We start from the raw sequence: 13,719 nt of genomic DNA on the forward strand, positions 1-13,719 counted from the left end.
ACAGACAGACATATGCATGTCACCCACCTGGCAGAAGCAACACTGCTCCGCAGAGCCCGGCAGTGAAGCTTGTGCAGCCCAGGAGGAGTGGCACGAGAACTAGCACAGGGTGCAGAGGCCACTGTGGTCTCCCTACCTCCTTTCCTGTCCCCCTAAAGGAAGCAGAGTCATGCCCGCCCCATCTGGAAATGGTTCCTATCAGGGCTGGGCAGCGCTGGCAGCAATGTTGGTGGGGAAGGGTCTTCTCAGCAGGGAGAGAGAAACTGATGCGCTTCCCCCCCCCCAAAAAAAAATATGTGCCCGGGGCAATTGCCCCTCTCACCCACACACACTACGCCACTGATCAATGATCCCCTGAAACACAAAAAGTCCCTTCTGCTAGAGAGCAATACTAGTGGCCTCAGACAACATTTTGCCCAGCAATCACACCCCTCTAGCATCGCTTCCTGCAGGAATGGTCCCTCTCCCTTTCATGGTCCACACTGGAACGGGTTGCCTTCTACCCACAGATTGGTCTCTGGCCCAACTACGGAGACAGCATGGGTCATGTATTCTTCAGAACCAGGTTCATGATGATTTCAGTTCACAAAGAAGGAAGAGGAGAATTATGAGATCATTGAAAGCTGCTGCGGCTGCAGCTGGGCAGCTTTATTTGCACTTGTTTGGCAAAGGACCTCAACTCTCTTGCAACCGTGTCAAAGTTTGAGGTCACTCCAGAAGCACAAGCTGGGAATCGGGAACTTCAAAGGAAGTGAGGGACGGGACAAAAAGCTCTAGGGCTCTTTAACAAGATTTGCTAACAGGTAGACAAAGCTTTAGGAGTAGTGTGAAGGTTAGAAGTCATCAAGGCAGATTCCCAGCCAGCAAGAGCTTGGGAAACCATGATTGTCCAGACACAACCCAGTCTGCTGTGGCAGATGGTTATCCTTGAATCCAAAGTTGCCTCTGTGGATGCCTGTGGCATGGGGAGGCCCCAACAAGATTTCTCCCAACTCCCACCAGTGAGTTTTAAAAGGCAAAGCACAGCTGGAAACAGCTGCCCCACCTGATGTTTATGCCAAATCTGACAACCTTGAGGCCCAACTGAACTGCTTAGGCCGAAACTGTCCTGAACTGCTCTGTTAGCCTTTTCACATCCGTGTCAAGAGACTGGGAACTGGTAGGAAGATGTGACTGAGACACAGTATTCTGGGGGGGGGGGAATATGTTCTTTCTTTAATATAGTTTAATGAAGAAGGGTTTATTAAACTTGGGGACAGTCCTTCTCCCCTGCTGCACACTGCTAAATATTCTTTCTGGTCTCTGGATAACATCTCAAAATCTGCTCATCCTTGAAATGCAGCAGGCTAGCTGCCACCATTGTCTGTACAGGTTTGGTGGCTTCAGCAAATCATGGTAAGTTGTACAGTCTAATGTTCCCTTCCCATGCCTGATTTCTGAACAGTAGTTTCATTCTGCAAAGCTTTCTTGTCTATTTAGATTCCTCGAGTTTATTGAGACAGGTCTGTTTAGCAGCCGCTGCTGCTTCTGGGGGGAAAAAAAAGTACAGAGCTAAACTTTTCTCGTTTCGTGCCGACAGTTTGCAAAAGCTCTTTGCGAAAAGGAAAAGGAGCAACGCCAGCTACCAGAGCAACACGAGGTGGGACTCAAAAGCCAAAGAAGATGACAAAGCAAAGGGAGCTGGGGCAGAAAGGGTCAGGGAGGCCTGGCCAAGCAGCGAAGTGCTGCTGCCCTCTGGATGACTGGGCTGTTTTTCTAGCTTGTTCTTTCTGGGTTTTGATGCATGAAAAGGAAAAGTGAGTGGCGCAGAGGCTTTCCTTGGGGAAGATGCTGGAAGGGAGGGAGTGGAAGAGTGAGGCAAAGGAGAAAGAGCCACACAGAAGCGCCAGGTTGAAAAAGGGGACAGAACTAATGAGTAAAAGAGGCAGGAGGTTGTACTACCACCGGGGAGGGAGAGCTGTGGGCAGGGGGATGCTCTGCCAGCCCGATCCTTCCCCTCTTTTCACATGCTCAGAAGTGACAAGGGCTTCTGTAAATATTTAAAGCATCCATCAGGGAATTGAGTCAGCAGAAGAACTGGATGCCCCCCAAGCCCCCCAAGGTGGAAAAAATGACACCATCATTTCTTAATACCAACAGGCTGACATCAGCATCCCTGGCAGGTGGCGATTGGCCATGCTGTCTGGCCAATGGAAGGACTCCCCCTTGGGCAGGAGGAGGGGGAGAGCCAGAGAGCCAAGAGTTTTTAAAAGTTGCAGGGAAAGCAGCGCAGAGGCAGACACGCCGTGCACCAAGAAGGCACCAAACCACACGCAGAGAGAGCAAGCCGCACAGAGGACAGCACGTGTGCAACATGTCCGCGACACACTTCATCAGGGGCCCAGCCTATGGCATGTCAGCTGAAGTCAAGAATAAGGTAAGGACATCTACAATGCCTGGTTTGGAGGGGGGGGTGTCCTAGCACTGATAGTTGTAAGGTTCTTCTTAATCTAATGGAGTGGGACTGCTGCCTGTTGTATTACAAATCTAATAACATCAGCACTGCACAGGGCAGCAGGGCATTTTGTTTCAGGGCACCTACTCACTCGGAGAAGGGAATAGGGCGGATGTGACGACATGTCCAGGTAGGAAGGCAGAGGCAAAGATTAAAACCACGCAAGGCTTCAGGAAAAAGGCCGTGGGAAGTTTTGGAACGGACTAGCAGAAACGGACACCTAAACCGCTTTTAAGATGGCAACTCTGTTTTGTTTCTGTTCTCGGGATTTTTATTTGATGTGGTCTGTTCCTTTTCTTTAATCCCCCCCCCCCAAATGGACATGGGTGGGGGGAAACAAACGCTCTGAAACAATGGCAATAAGTAATTAATTGCAGGCTCTAAGCAAACTCAAATGATGACCTCTGGGGCAATCCTGTTACCTGCAGAGGGTGGGATAAGTACCACAGATGATGGGCAATGGAGATCCATCAATTCAGGCATCGAAGAGCCTCACTTTCGTATAGCACATTTCAAACATCCCAAGTCCTTCACCCTCCCTCGGACTCTGCAGTCCTTGCAACAGCCCTGCTTACTAGGGCAGTACTATATTCCCCACACTGAAGATGGAGGTGTTGAGGCAGGGAGAATGGCTGTTTGCCTATGGCTGCCTACTGTGTTTGTGACCGAAGTGAGATTTGAACCAGCCACAGCCCTGCTCGCGTTCTTAGCTGCTCCATTGCCTTTTTGAAGAACAGATGGACTAACCAGCTGTGGGGAAACCTTTGGTCTGCCAGATGTTGCTGAACTCCAGCTCCTATCATCCCTGGCCTTTGGGCATGCTTGTTGGGGCTGATGGAATTTGTGGTTCAGCAAACATCTAGAGGGCCAAAGGTTTCACACACCTGAACCAGGCAAAAGAAAGAGACTAGGACAGGTTAGGTCAGCATAATTAACAACCTTAGATCATGGTTGTTTTTTTCCTTATGAAGAAGATAACTGTTCTACCCATTTTACAGATAAGAAAGTGTTGGTAAGATAAAGGCATTCACAGTCAAATGGGAAGTCTCTCTCATGCCTGGTTGTTGTTCACACAGAAGAGAAGCATCTGTAACCTGAGTTTTTGCAGTCCTATTAGCAGCACTCCCTTCTACATGTCTGGAAACAAGTTCCGTTGAATTAAATGAGGTCTGTTTCCAGGTAAATGGGCATAGGATTGTAGTCTACGTTTCACATCTGAAAATGCCCACTCCAATCCCCTGGTCTGGCACCACCTAAACCACTCATGACAAAAGACTATCACAGCAGCCGTGATGGGAAGAACTTACAGGAACACCTTCTCCAGAGGTCCCTCTTTACCAATGACAGTTTCTAGATTTTGGAGTCTACCTTCGGCAAAAGACCTTTTCCATTTTCTCTCCTTGCAGGGTAGGTGAGAGCAAAACATAGTGGGACTTAATCCAAAATAAGTACAATTTGAGACTGCAACCCTGATTACTTATCCTACTTACTTACCGGTATTTCATTATTATTATTTTTACACCACTTGACTGTAAAAAAGCGGTTTACAAAAATATAAAGAAACAAATTTGTGAAAAATTCACAACCATATTTTAAAACACACTGAAGTTAAAATACTGAAGCAGATTAAAATTACCTCAGCTTTCTAAGCACCAGGGGAGGCCTGTCTAAACAAGAGTGTTTTTAGCAGGTGCTGAAAACTGTACAGTGAAGATCCCTGCTTGATCTCAATAGGCAGGGAGTTCCAAACTGACACACTAAATGCCTGTGGAAAATGGGTATTATGTGGCACCTTCAGCAGTGACAATTCATATGATGAAAGAGAGGTTTTTACGGCTGGTTTACTTTGGGCTTGTGATGCCTGCTGCTCCTCACCCTTAATGTATCTTTAAGGCCCCTTCCCCACAAATATTCTGTCTGAGGGCCAGGATCAGACCAGTTAATGCTTGGGGAGAGGATTCTCTTCCAACAATGGCACCTTGCGTGTTTTAAGACTGTCAGAGGCCAGGAGGTTCAGCCTGAGATAAGCGGTTCTGCCATAATATGAGCTGACCAGCAGGTGGTCACAGAACTTCTATTATTATTATTATTATTATTATTATTATTATTATTATTATTAGCCAACCATCTGACGGGGTTTCCCCAGCCACTCTGGGCGGCTTCCAGCAAAATATTAAAAACATAACAAAACATCTATCCTGAGAAACTTCCCTATACAGAGCTGTCATTAGATGTCTTCCAAAAGTTGTGCATTTATTCATTTCCTTGACATCTGATGGGAGGGCATTCCACAGGGAGGGTGCCACTACCGAAAAGGCCCTCTGCCTGGTTCCCTGTAACCTCGCTTCTCGCAGTGAGGGAACTGCCAGAAGGCCCTCGGAGCTGGACTCAGTGTCCGGGCTGAACGATGGGAGCGGAGACGCTCCTCAGGGTATACACTTGAGGTGTGTCAGCAGTCGGGAAAGACGACTCTTCTCCAGAGGCACAAAGAGGCAGCAGTTTTGGGTGACAGGCCTGGGGTACCACTAAGGGGGACAGAATGGGGAACAGGCCATGTTGGGCCACTGCTTTCGTTGGGTGCTTTAACTGTGGTTTTTAAAGAAAGCCATGGGGGCATGTTTGATTAAAAGAGGGGAACTGGGAATGGGGCTTGTGGGTTTTGTGAGGGACCCCACCTGTTCTCCCTAATTCTGCATGAGGCAAATTCCAGCAGGAGCTTCTCCTGTGCAAGGTTAGCAAAACTGAACGCACACAGCGTCTGTTCATTTTAAGAAGGCTTATGCAGAAGCACTTACCACTGGATTGTGCCCCTGCCCCCATGTTAATCAGTGGGGAGGGGGGGTGCCATTCAGATTTTACATCTCGGTCATCAAAATGGCATGAGTTAGAAAGTATGGACGCTGGCACTCTGAAGATTAACTCATGGCATCCTTTTCATACACATGCAATGGACAGTCATTCACAATGGCACTCGCACCTGACACTTTGGAACAACGTTTTCCCATAAGGAACCTGTGTTTGGAGGGTTGTTTGGGTGGGAAGGGAGTAGGGTTGGATGTGGTGGTTGTTATTCCATGTTATTTTAAAAATATCAATAAAATACATTTAAGAACAGAATGCCAAGGGCATCTCCGTCCCTAGCAGTGGCCGCTGTGTCATGGCTTGGCAAGGATTGTACTACCTGCTAATCTGTGAAGTGGATTGGCTCTCTGCTCGCCACGGGCCTTTCAATATCCTACAGCTTTAGGGGCAGTGCTTTATGTATAGAATCTTCCTTTTGCTCCCATAAACTTAGCTAGTTTCTTGTTCATGGCCGTGTTAAAGACCGTTAGTCTTAGGGCCGGGCCAGATTTACAACAGGGAGCTTTTTAGGGGCACCCGTCCGTGAGATACAAATGGTGCTTTTGCAAGTTTGAGGCGCTGTTTTGTGGCTCAAGAATGCCTCCTTAGCACCCTCAGTTTGCGTGCAAAGGATTCCAGGTTCAGACCCTGGCATCTCCAGGTGGGGCTGTGAAAGTCTCCTGTCTGAAACTGCGGGATCGCTGCCGGTGCCGAGCTAGATGGACCGATGGGTTTAAGGGAGCTTCGTATCTTCCTGAAATGTCTGGGGCTGCCCCCGATTATACAGACCTTCCTACCCGTTCGCCACATGGCCTGGCTTTCTCTGCTTGCACCCTCCATCCTCCAGGGCTCACCAGAGCACTGGCTCCAGCAAAAGGCCGGTCTCTTCCCCCTCCTCCTCCTTCCACAGCTAAATTCTTCAGCTACCGACTTGGACTGCACTTCGCACTCTGCTGCGGGAGTCTGGGCAGCAACAGACTCACCATATATGGTCAGTTTTGGGGTTTCTTCATAGGCTGGTTCTATATAAGGCATAGTTTGGCAGGGTGTGCATCTGGCAAGCGGCAGGATGCCTGCCCCGAGACCTCAGGTGAGGGAGACCACCACCACTGCCATAAACACGCACCCCAACAAACACATTCCTCAGGCCGAGGGACCTCCTCCACAGCCATCAAAATCGAAAGTTCTTTTGGAACAGTGAGGATTGCGATACAAGAACAAACTTTCCTGCAGGATGGGAGTTACCTGTTAAGGAGAAGCTGGGAGACAGGATTTGGCAGGCAAGCTCCTGCAAACCATCAATGGTTTCCTACAAAAGACAGAGTTACAGTTCCTCTGTCCTAGCAGAGGGACAACAGAGAGAGCCACAGTTCTTCAAATATTAGGGAGGGGACTCAGTTACCATTTGCTGGAAAGCCATGGATGAGAAAACAAAGCGTTTTCAGCACAGTGCCTCCCTCTAGTGAGACAATTGGCATCCTAAGCACGCGCTGTGCATCTTCCAGCTGATATGGGGAGTCTGCGAACAAAAGTTTGAGTTGCACAGAGCTCTTCCAGCAGAATGAAGAGGTGACCATTGGTGAGATGCAGAGAGCAAACTTGGTTACAAAAGCAAATATTTTTAGCTTTCCTCCAACTTAAATAGAAACACTTGCAGTATGGGTGGGAACTAGATGTGGGGAGAGTGAATCTAGTTTTGTAAACGAAATTGGGTGGGGGGACACCTGACTTGCCACCAGTACAAGTGAAAAGGATCTAGGGGTCTGGGGTCTTGGTAGACGACAAAGCTTAGTGTGATGAGTCAACAGTGTGATGCAGCAGCACAAAAAGCTACCGGCACTTCTATTTTAGGCTGCATCAACAGACGTATAGCGTCCAGAGCGAGGGATATAATAGTACCTCTCTATTCTGCCTTTGTCAGACCACATCTGGAGTACTGAGTCCAGTTCTGGGCGCCACAGTTTAAGAAGGATATTGACAATCTGGAATGTGTGCAGAGGAGGTTGACCAAGATGATTGAGGGTCTGGAAGCCAAGCCTTATGAGGAATGGTTGAGGGAGTTGGGTATGTTTAGCCTGGAAAAGAAGAGACTGAGAGGAGAGGCTAGGACCTGAACAAAGTGAGTAGCCTTCCCAGTAGGATATCAGACAGGGGATCCACGTGGTTCTTATTTTGGGGGTCCAATTGGTGATTGTAGTGCACAGAGAGCACCTGTGTTGGAATGTGGGCATAGGATTGCTGGGGGGGGGGCGTACAGAGCAGTTCTGGTTCTCAGGTGAAAGCAAGAGACCTCTATCTGCCAGGGAGGTAAGAGTTGTACCCACATTCCTCCCTTAAGGAGATTGGGAAGAATGTTAATTTTTGCATAGAGAGACGTCATAGGAAGCTGCTCTGCAAACCAGAGGGCCAGAACGAAGAACCCAGTATTATTGGAATAAACATTAGAAAGTTAGAATAGGGGTTCTACCTTTGCCAAACTGGCAACCTAAAATCAGCCACATTTACTGAGGAACTTCCAGTTCCTGAAAGAAGCCCTAAACATAGCCTGGAATTTGTTTGGGGGCAGGGAGCTACTGGCACAAACTGCATGGAGTGGCATTAATTCAGAATACAACCGCAGATTGGAATCCCTTTCTTCTGTCCCGCCAGACCCAATTCATAGAAGCACAAGGCTTGAGAGCTACCATGGCATTCTGTCTGGGAAGCTGGAGAAACATTTTCCAAGGCAAAATTTGCATTGCTCTGGGCATGACAGACTACAGCTATTTGCTTGTTTCTGCGAAGCTGTACACAGAGATTGTCCCATCCTGCTTCGCCTTCTTGTGTTGGAAGCAGAGATTAACACACAGAGTAATCCATGACAATGGATTCCTGTAAAGACAATGTCCCATGAACATCCTATGATAGCTTCAGATTATTAAGCACAAAAGGAAAGAGCCAGAAAGCTGCACAAGGTTTTGTCTTCACTTCTTCAAATGCAGCTCCACAAGCAGGCTACAGCCTAGTCCAGGGGTCAGAAACCTTTTTCAGCCGTGGGCCAGTCCACCGTCCCTCAAACCATGTGGTGGGCCAGACTATATTTTGAAAGGGGGGGGGGAAATGAACAAATTCCTATGCCCCACAAATAACCCAGAGATTCATTTTAAATAAAAGGACACATTCTACTCATGTAAAAACACGCTGATTCCCAGACCATCCGTGGGCCGGATTTAAAAGGCAATTGGGCCGCATCTGGCCCCCGGGCCTTAGGTTGCCTACCCCTGGTCTAGTCCGTTACTTTTCATATCCTTTTAAATGTGTGTGTTTGACAGAAAGCAAATGTGGTTTTCGTGGGGAGGGTACTGGATTCGACCCAGAGTGCCTCAGGACCCAATCCTTGCTCAGCTATGAAGTGACCTTGAACCAGTCAGTCAGTTTCTCTCAGCCTAGCCCGCCTCACAGGGTTGTTGTAAAGATCAAACAGGGATAAAATAGGGAAACTGTTACGTTGTGGGTGGACACAGCAGACAACACAGTGATTTCCAAGCAGCTCTTGTTTATTCTCAGGCTGGAACAGAAGTGAGCTGAAGGCCTCAGCAGCCTGCTTATATAGAACTCAGCTACAAAGCAACAGTAACAACTTTCTGTAGTTACCCAATCCCTGAACGTCACTTTTCAATTCCTCATTTGCATAAGCGGACCTGAGTGAAAACTGCAGCAGAATGAAACTATATACACACACCCCTAGTGGCCTAGGGTGAGAACTTCAATACATAACAGAAACCATGTGCAGTAATTTCCTCCCAGGAAAGAATAAGATACAGATACGACAAATGTCTTCAAATGCAACTTTTTAAAAAGAGCATTTTTTTGCTAAAGTTTTAGTCATAAGAAAACGGGAAACTAGAATAGCATGCATGCATCTTTGTGAAGAGATTTTTTAACTGCCATATAGAATTCAACATGCAAATTACTGTTCTGTGTTATGCTATATATACGGTACTGTTCTGGGTGATATGTGCTGTGGATATGTCAGCTCATATTTAGGCAGCCTTTCCGGTAAGCTTTCTGTGGTCCCAAATAAAAAAAATTCTCATTGTTCCCTCTGAAATCCATAACAGTGGATAATAAGCAACAACACATCCATGAGAGAATGTGGGGGGAAAGGGATGGAAAGACAAGCGGGGGAAAAGGACAAATTAGGAGACGACACAAAAGGCCCTGTACTCATGCATCTTATGCTTAGCTCTCACTGAAGTGGTAAAAATCCAGCAACTGCTATAGGCTGGTCAAGGCGAATTCTGATGGAATTAATGCAAGCACTTCCCTTCATTCGTGTGCATTCCTGCTTCTGCTGTGTTGTCAGTACCAGGCCTGATGGTTGCATCCAAGTTACGTAGTCCAAGCACTTGCTTCAAAGTTTCCTGGACAAAAGTGGGCCTGGATAGCGGATATAGCACAGAGCCTAGCAATCCAAATATTTCCAAAGAGTTCCTGTTACAATCCCAGCCCATTCTCATCAGAACCGATAAGCATTCTGCAAACCAGCGCAAATCATTCAGGCTGCAAAGAAGCAGAAACGGAGAAAAGAACCTTCTAAGCCAGGGGGTTAGCAAACCTTTTCAGCAGGGGGCCGGTCTACTGTCCCTCAGACCTTGTGCGGGGGCCAGACTATATTTTGGAGGGGGGCGGGAAATGAATGAATTCCTATGCCCCACAAATAACCCAGAGATGCATTTTAAATAAAAGCACACATTCTACTCATGTAAAAACACGCTGATACCCGGACCGTCCGCGGGCCAGATTTAGAAGGCGATTGGGCCGGCCCCGGACCCCGGGCCTTAGGTTGCCGACCCATGTTCTAAGCATCTATTACATGTGCAGCTCAAGTAAGTGACCCTAACCATACAAGACTGGGTGCTCACTGTAATTTTTCCTCTTAGCTCTGGGATGTAGGCTGGGCGTAGCCAGGAATTTTTTTGGGGGGGGCGCAGGCCTTTTTTGGTGGTGGGGGCAGAATCTCAGTTAGCTATGTTTTTTATTGCTGGGGGGGGCAGCTGCCCCTCCCAGGCCAACCTTGGCTATGCCTATGGGTATGGGGTGAAACTAGGCTTCATTTCAGCTTGCACTGAAATAAAGACCCATTTTGCCTCTTTGCATGCGCATTGAGAGCGAGTGTGGTGCAGTGGTTAAGAGTGGTAGACTCGTAATCTGGTGAACCGGGTTCGCATCCCCGCTCCTCCACATGCAGCTGCTGGGTGACCTTGGGCTAGTCACACTTCTTTGAAGTCTCTCAGCCCCACTCACCTCACAGAGTGTTTGTTGTGGGGGAGGAAGGGAAAGGAGAATGTTAGCCACTTTGAGACTCCTTCGGGTAGTGAAAAGCGGGATATCAAATCCAAACTCTTCATTTGCGTACACACACAGGCTGTGAGCCTCAATGATGCCCCTCTGGAGGCTTCACCCAGGGCAAAAACCTCAGCTTCCCCCTCCTGTAGCGATGGCGCTGCTGTGATGCTCCTAAGTGCAGCGAATTATTGGTGTTTTGATTGTCTGAGCCAACCATTGTGCATCAGTCCAAAGCTCCTATGACAGAAAAATCAGGTCACCTCTCCAAACAAAGGACGTAATGTGCTTTGTCCCGTTAGCTTTCAGTTGGTGCCCAAACTGATTGGCAGCAGTTCCAGACTATTATAATTTTCAGTATTTTGGGGTGGGATTCAATCACCTACTGGCGCTTTTACCCAACAAATGTCCTTCTCTAAAAGATTGGACTGTTTGCAATAAGGAAAGTGACAGGAAAGTGTGGGTAACACTTGCTTTGATGCAACACGGTCTAGCCTCTTTGCTAACATGTCAACCTGAACGCTCACTAAATGGCCCCAACATTGCCTAACCTCCCTGCAAACATGTCTGAGTGAATGCTCAGTAAACAGGTCACGAGAAAGCACCCTCAGCCTCTTGAAGGTTGCTAGTACCTTCAAGGACATGGGTGGCACTGTGGTCTAAACCACTGAGCCTCTTGGGCTTGCCGATCGGAAGGTTGGCAGTTTGAATCCCTATGACGGGGTGAGCTCCTGTTGCTCTGTCCCAGCTCCTGCCAACCTATTAGTTCAAAAGCATGCCAATGCAAGTAGATAAATAGATACCACTGTGGCGGGAAGGTAAACAGCATTTCCGTGCGCTCTGGCACTTGTCACGGTCCTCTGTGCACCAGAAGCGGTTTAGTCATGCTGGTCACATGACCCGGAAAGCTGTCCGTGGACAAACAGCGGCTCCCTTGGCCTGAAAGCGAGATGAGCGCCACAACCCCATAGTCACCTTTGACTGGACTTAACCATCCAAGGGTCCTTTACCTTTTACCTTCAAATACTAGAAGAGATTTTTGGTTCATTAATAATATGTCATTCTCCTTCACCTCTGACCTCTTGCAACTGCAGCACATCATAAAACCATAGATTTCAAGGGACTAAAGAGGCCAGATAATGTAGAGGGAGAACTGGGATGAAGTACACTAACACACACCACTGATCAATCTATGCACAGGGATAGACCAAACAGTCTCTGGCGTAGAAAGTTTTCGACACCCCTGGGATTTGTTCAGCTTTGGAACAAGTTAACCTTGTTCACACGTAATGCTGGCCATAAACTATGGTCAGAGAAATTAGCTGTCATGGAGTGGCTGGATGCAGAGGAGCGATGGGAGAAACCAGCTAGGGTATCCTCAGGGGAGCCCCCAATGGTAGAAGGCTCAGTTCCAGGGGAGTAATGGTGGGACGACAATGAGTGGTCAGAGGGAGAAGAGGGAGCAGACTGGGAGGAAGAGGTGTCGGAAGCTGAAGAAATAACAGGGTATGGTGAGCAGGAAGAGTCTGTGGCAGAGAGCAGTCCAGAATCAGAGGCAGATGCAGAGGCTGGAGAGGGCAAGGGTCAAGAGGCAGAGATGAGGCAAGTAGCTGAAGAATCCAGGAAGTCTCCCTGCTCCCCCCCCCACTGCAATAAGCTCACCTCCCCGCTGGTCTCCCAGAGGTCCTTCCCCAAGACAGACAATGTGGATAAATCTCAGGTTGCTTGGGAAGGTCCCGTGAAAGGACGAGACTTAGGGAGTGTGCTGGTCCCGAGGGTTACCCAAGTGGCGAAGTCCTAGTCCGGTCCGTGGTTCATAGGTTCAGGGTAGATACAGTCCAAAGTAGCTGAAGCTGGGAGCAGGGCAGGGCGTCAGGTGAGGTCAGGAGCAGGTACATAGGTCAGGAACTGAGGCAGGTCAGGAGTGCAGGCAGGGAAGACAAGGCAGGTCGAAGGCAGGAACACTGGCAGGATCTAGCAACCAACAATGTTGCTTCCACAACCCGGGGCGGGGTCTGGCTTCTTTTTATATAGAACGGGGTAACGGACGGCCCTGATCCCCTGGCGACTCATTCCCTCGCCTCGCCTGGAGACGAGCACTCCTCCTACGAGTACTCAGGTCTTTCCTTCTATCAGCCCTGAGTCTCTGCAGCTCAGGAGACGCCGGTGGGTTACAGGATCCAGGAGCCGCCTTAGCCCCAGCCGGCAGTGGGCCAGCTGCTGGTGACGACCCCGGCTGATGGCAACAAGGTATCCCCTGCACTTGGAACCAAGGCAGACTCAGGCCCCAGACTCGGCTCAGCTGAGTTGTTGCAGGGGAGGCTGTGCAGACTGAGGCTCCTCAGAATCAGGCCCCAGACTTGGTTCAGCCGATGTCCCAGGCGGAGGGTCCAGTGCAGGCTGCGACTCTTCCGGCTCCGAGTCCGAGCCCGGGTTCCAGGCCATCACCAGTGCTGTCAAGTATCCCGTTTTCCCCGGGAATCTCCCTTATTTCAAGCAGTTTCCCACTGCTATCCCTTATTTTTTTATATCCCTTTAATTTCCGTTTTTTCCATGGAAGCAGCTCCTCTCCCTCCCCCTGCTGGCCAGGGACTGGGAAGACCTCACCTCCTTGCAGCCTCAAAGCAAGCGGGAGCCATTTCCCGCGCTTACAGACGCCGTAGCCCACGGGCAGCGTTTCCAAAATACAGTAAGCCTACTGCACACGTTCACACCAGTGCCGCCCACTTTTGCTTCTGGCTGCGCCCACCACTGCCATGTGACTGTCCCCGGGATAGGTGAGGCTGCTGATCCCTTATTTTCAAATCCGAAACTTGACAGCTATGGCCATCACAGGGAGCAGTGGAAAGACGGGGATCTTTGGTCCTTGCAACTGCTTCGTTGGGGCAAGACCTACTAGGAAGGGGTGTTTCTTTGAATAAAGGGTTAACCTCAATATCTGTATGTTTTATGATGGGCACTGCCCCACCAACTTCAGCCTGCTCTCTGCCGGCTCCCACCTGCCTCCTTTCTCACTTGGAACTGGTCCAAGGGATGACAACTACCTGTCGGCTTCTCCT

At 48.9% G+C, this 13,719-nt stretch overlaps 1 protein-coding gene across 1 annotated transcript in view; it reads left to right on the forward strand.

Moving 5' to 3' along the window:
• The first annotated feature begins 2,293 nt into the window (after positions 1-2,293).
• CNN1 (calponin 1) overlaps positions 2,294-13,719 on the forward strand; it is a 34,477-nt gene continuing 23,051 nt past the window's right edge. The window contains exon 1 of the mRNA XM_033173475.1: positions 2,294-2,416. Coding sequence (XP_033029366.1) covers positions 2,354-2,416 — 63 coding nt within the window. The 5' untranslated portion in view covers positions 2,294-2,353. The remainder of the gene's footprint in view (positions 2,417-13,719) is intronic.

This window comes from Lacerta agilis, chromosome 16 (assembly GCF_009819535.1).
Source record: "Lacerta agilis isolate rLacAgi1 chromosome 16, rLacAgi1.pri, whole genome shotgun sequence".
In the NCBI taxonomy this organism is placed as follows: domain Eukaryota; kingdom Metazoa; phylum Chordata; class Lepidosauria; order Squamata; family Lacertidae; genus Lacerta; species Lacerta agilis.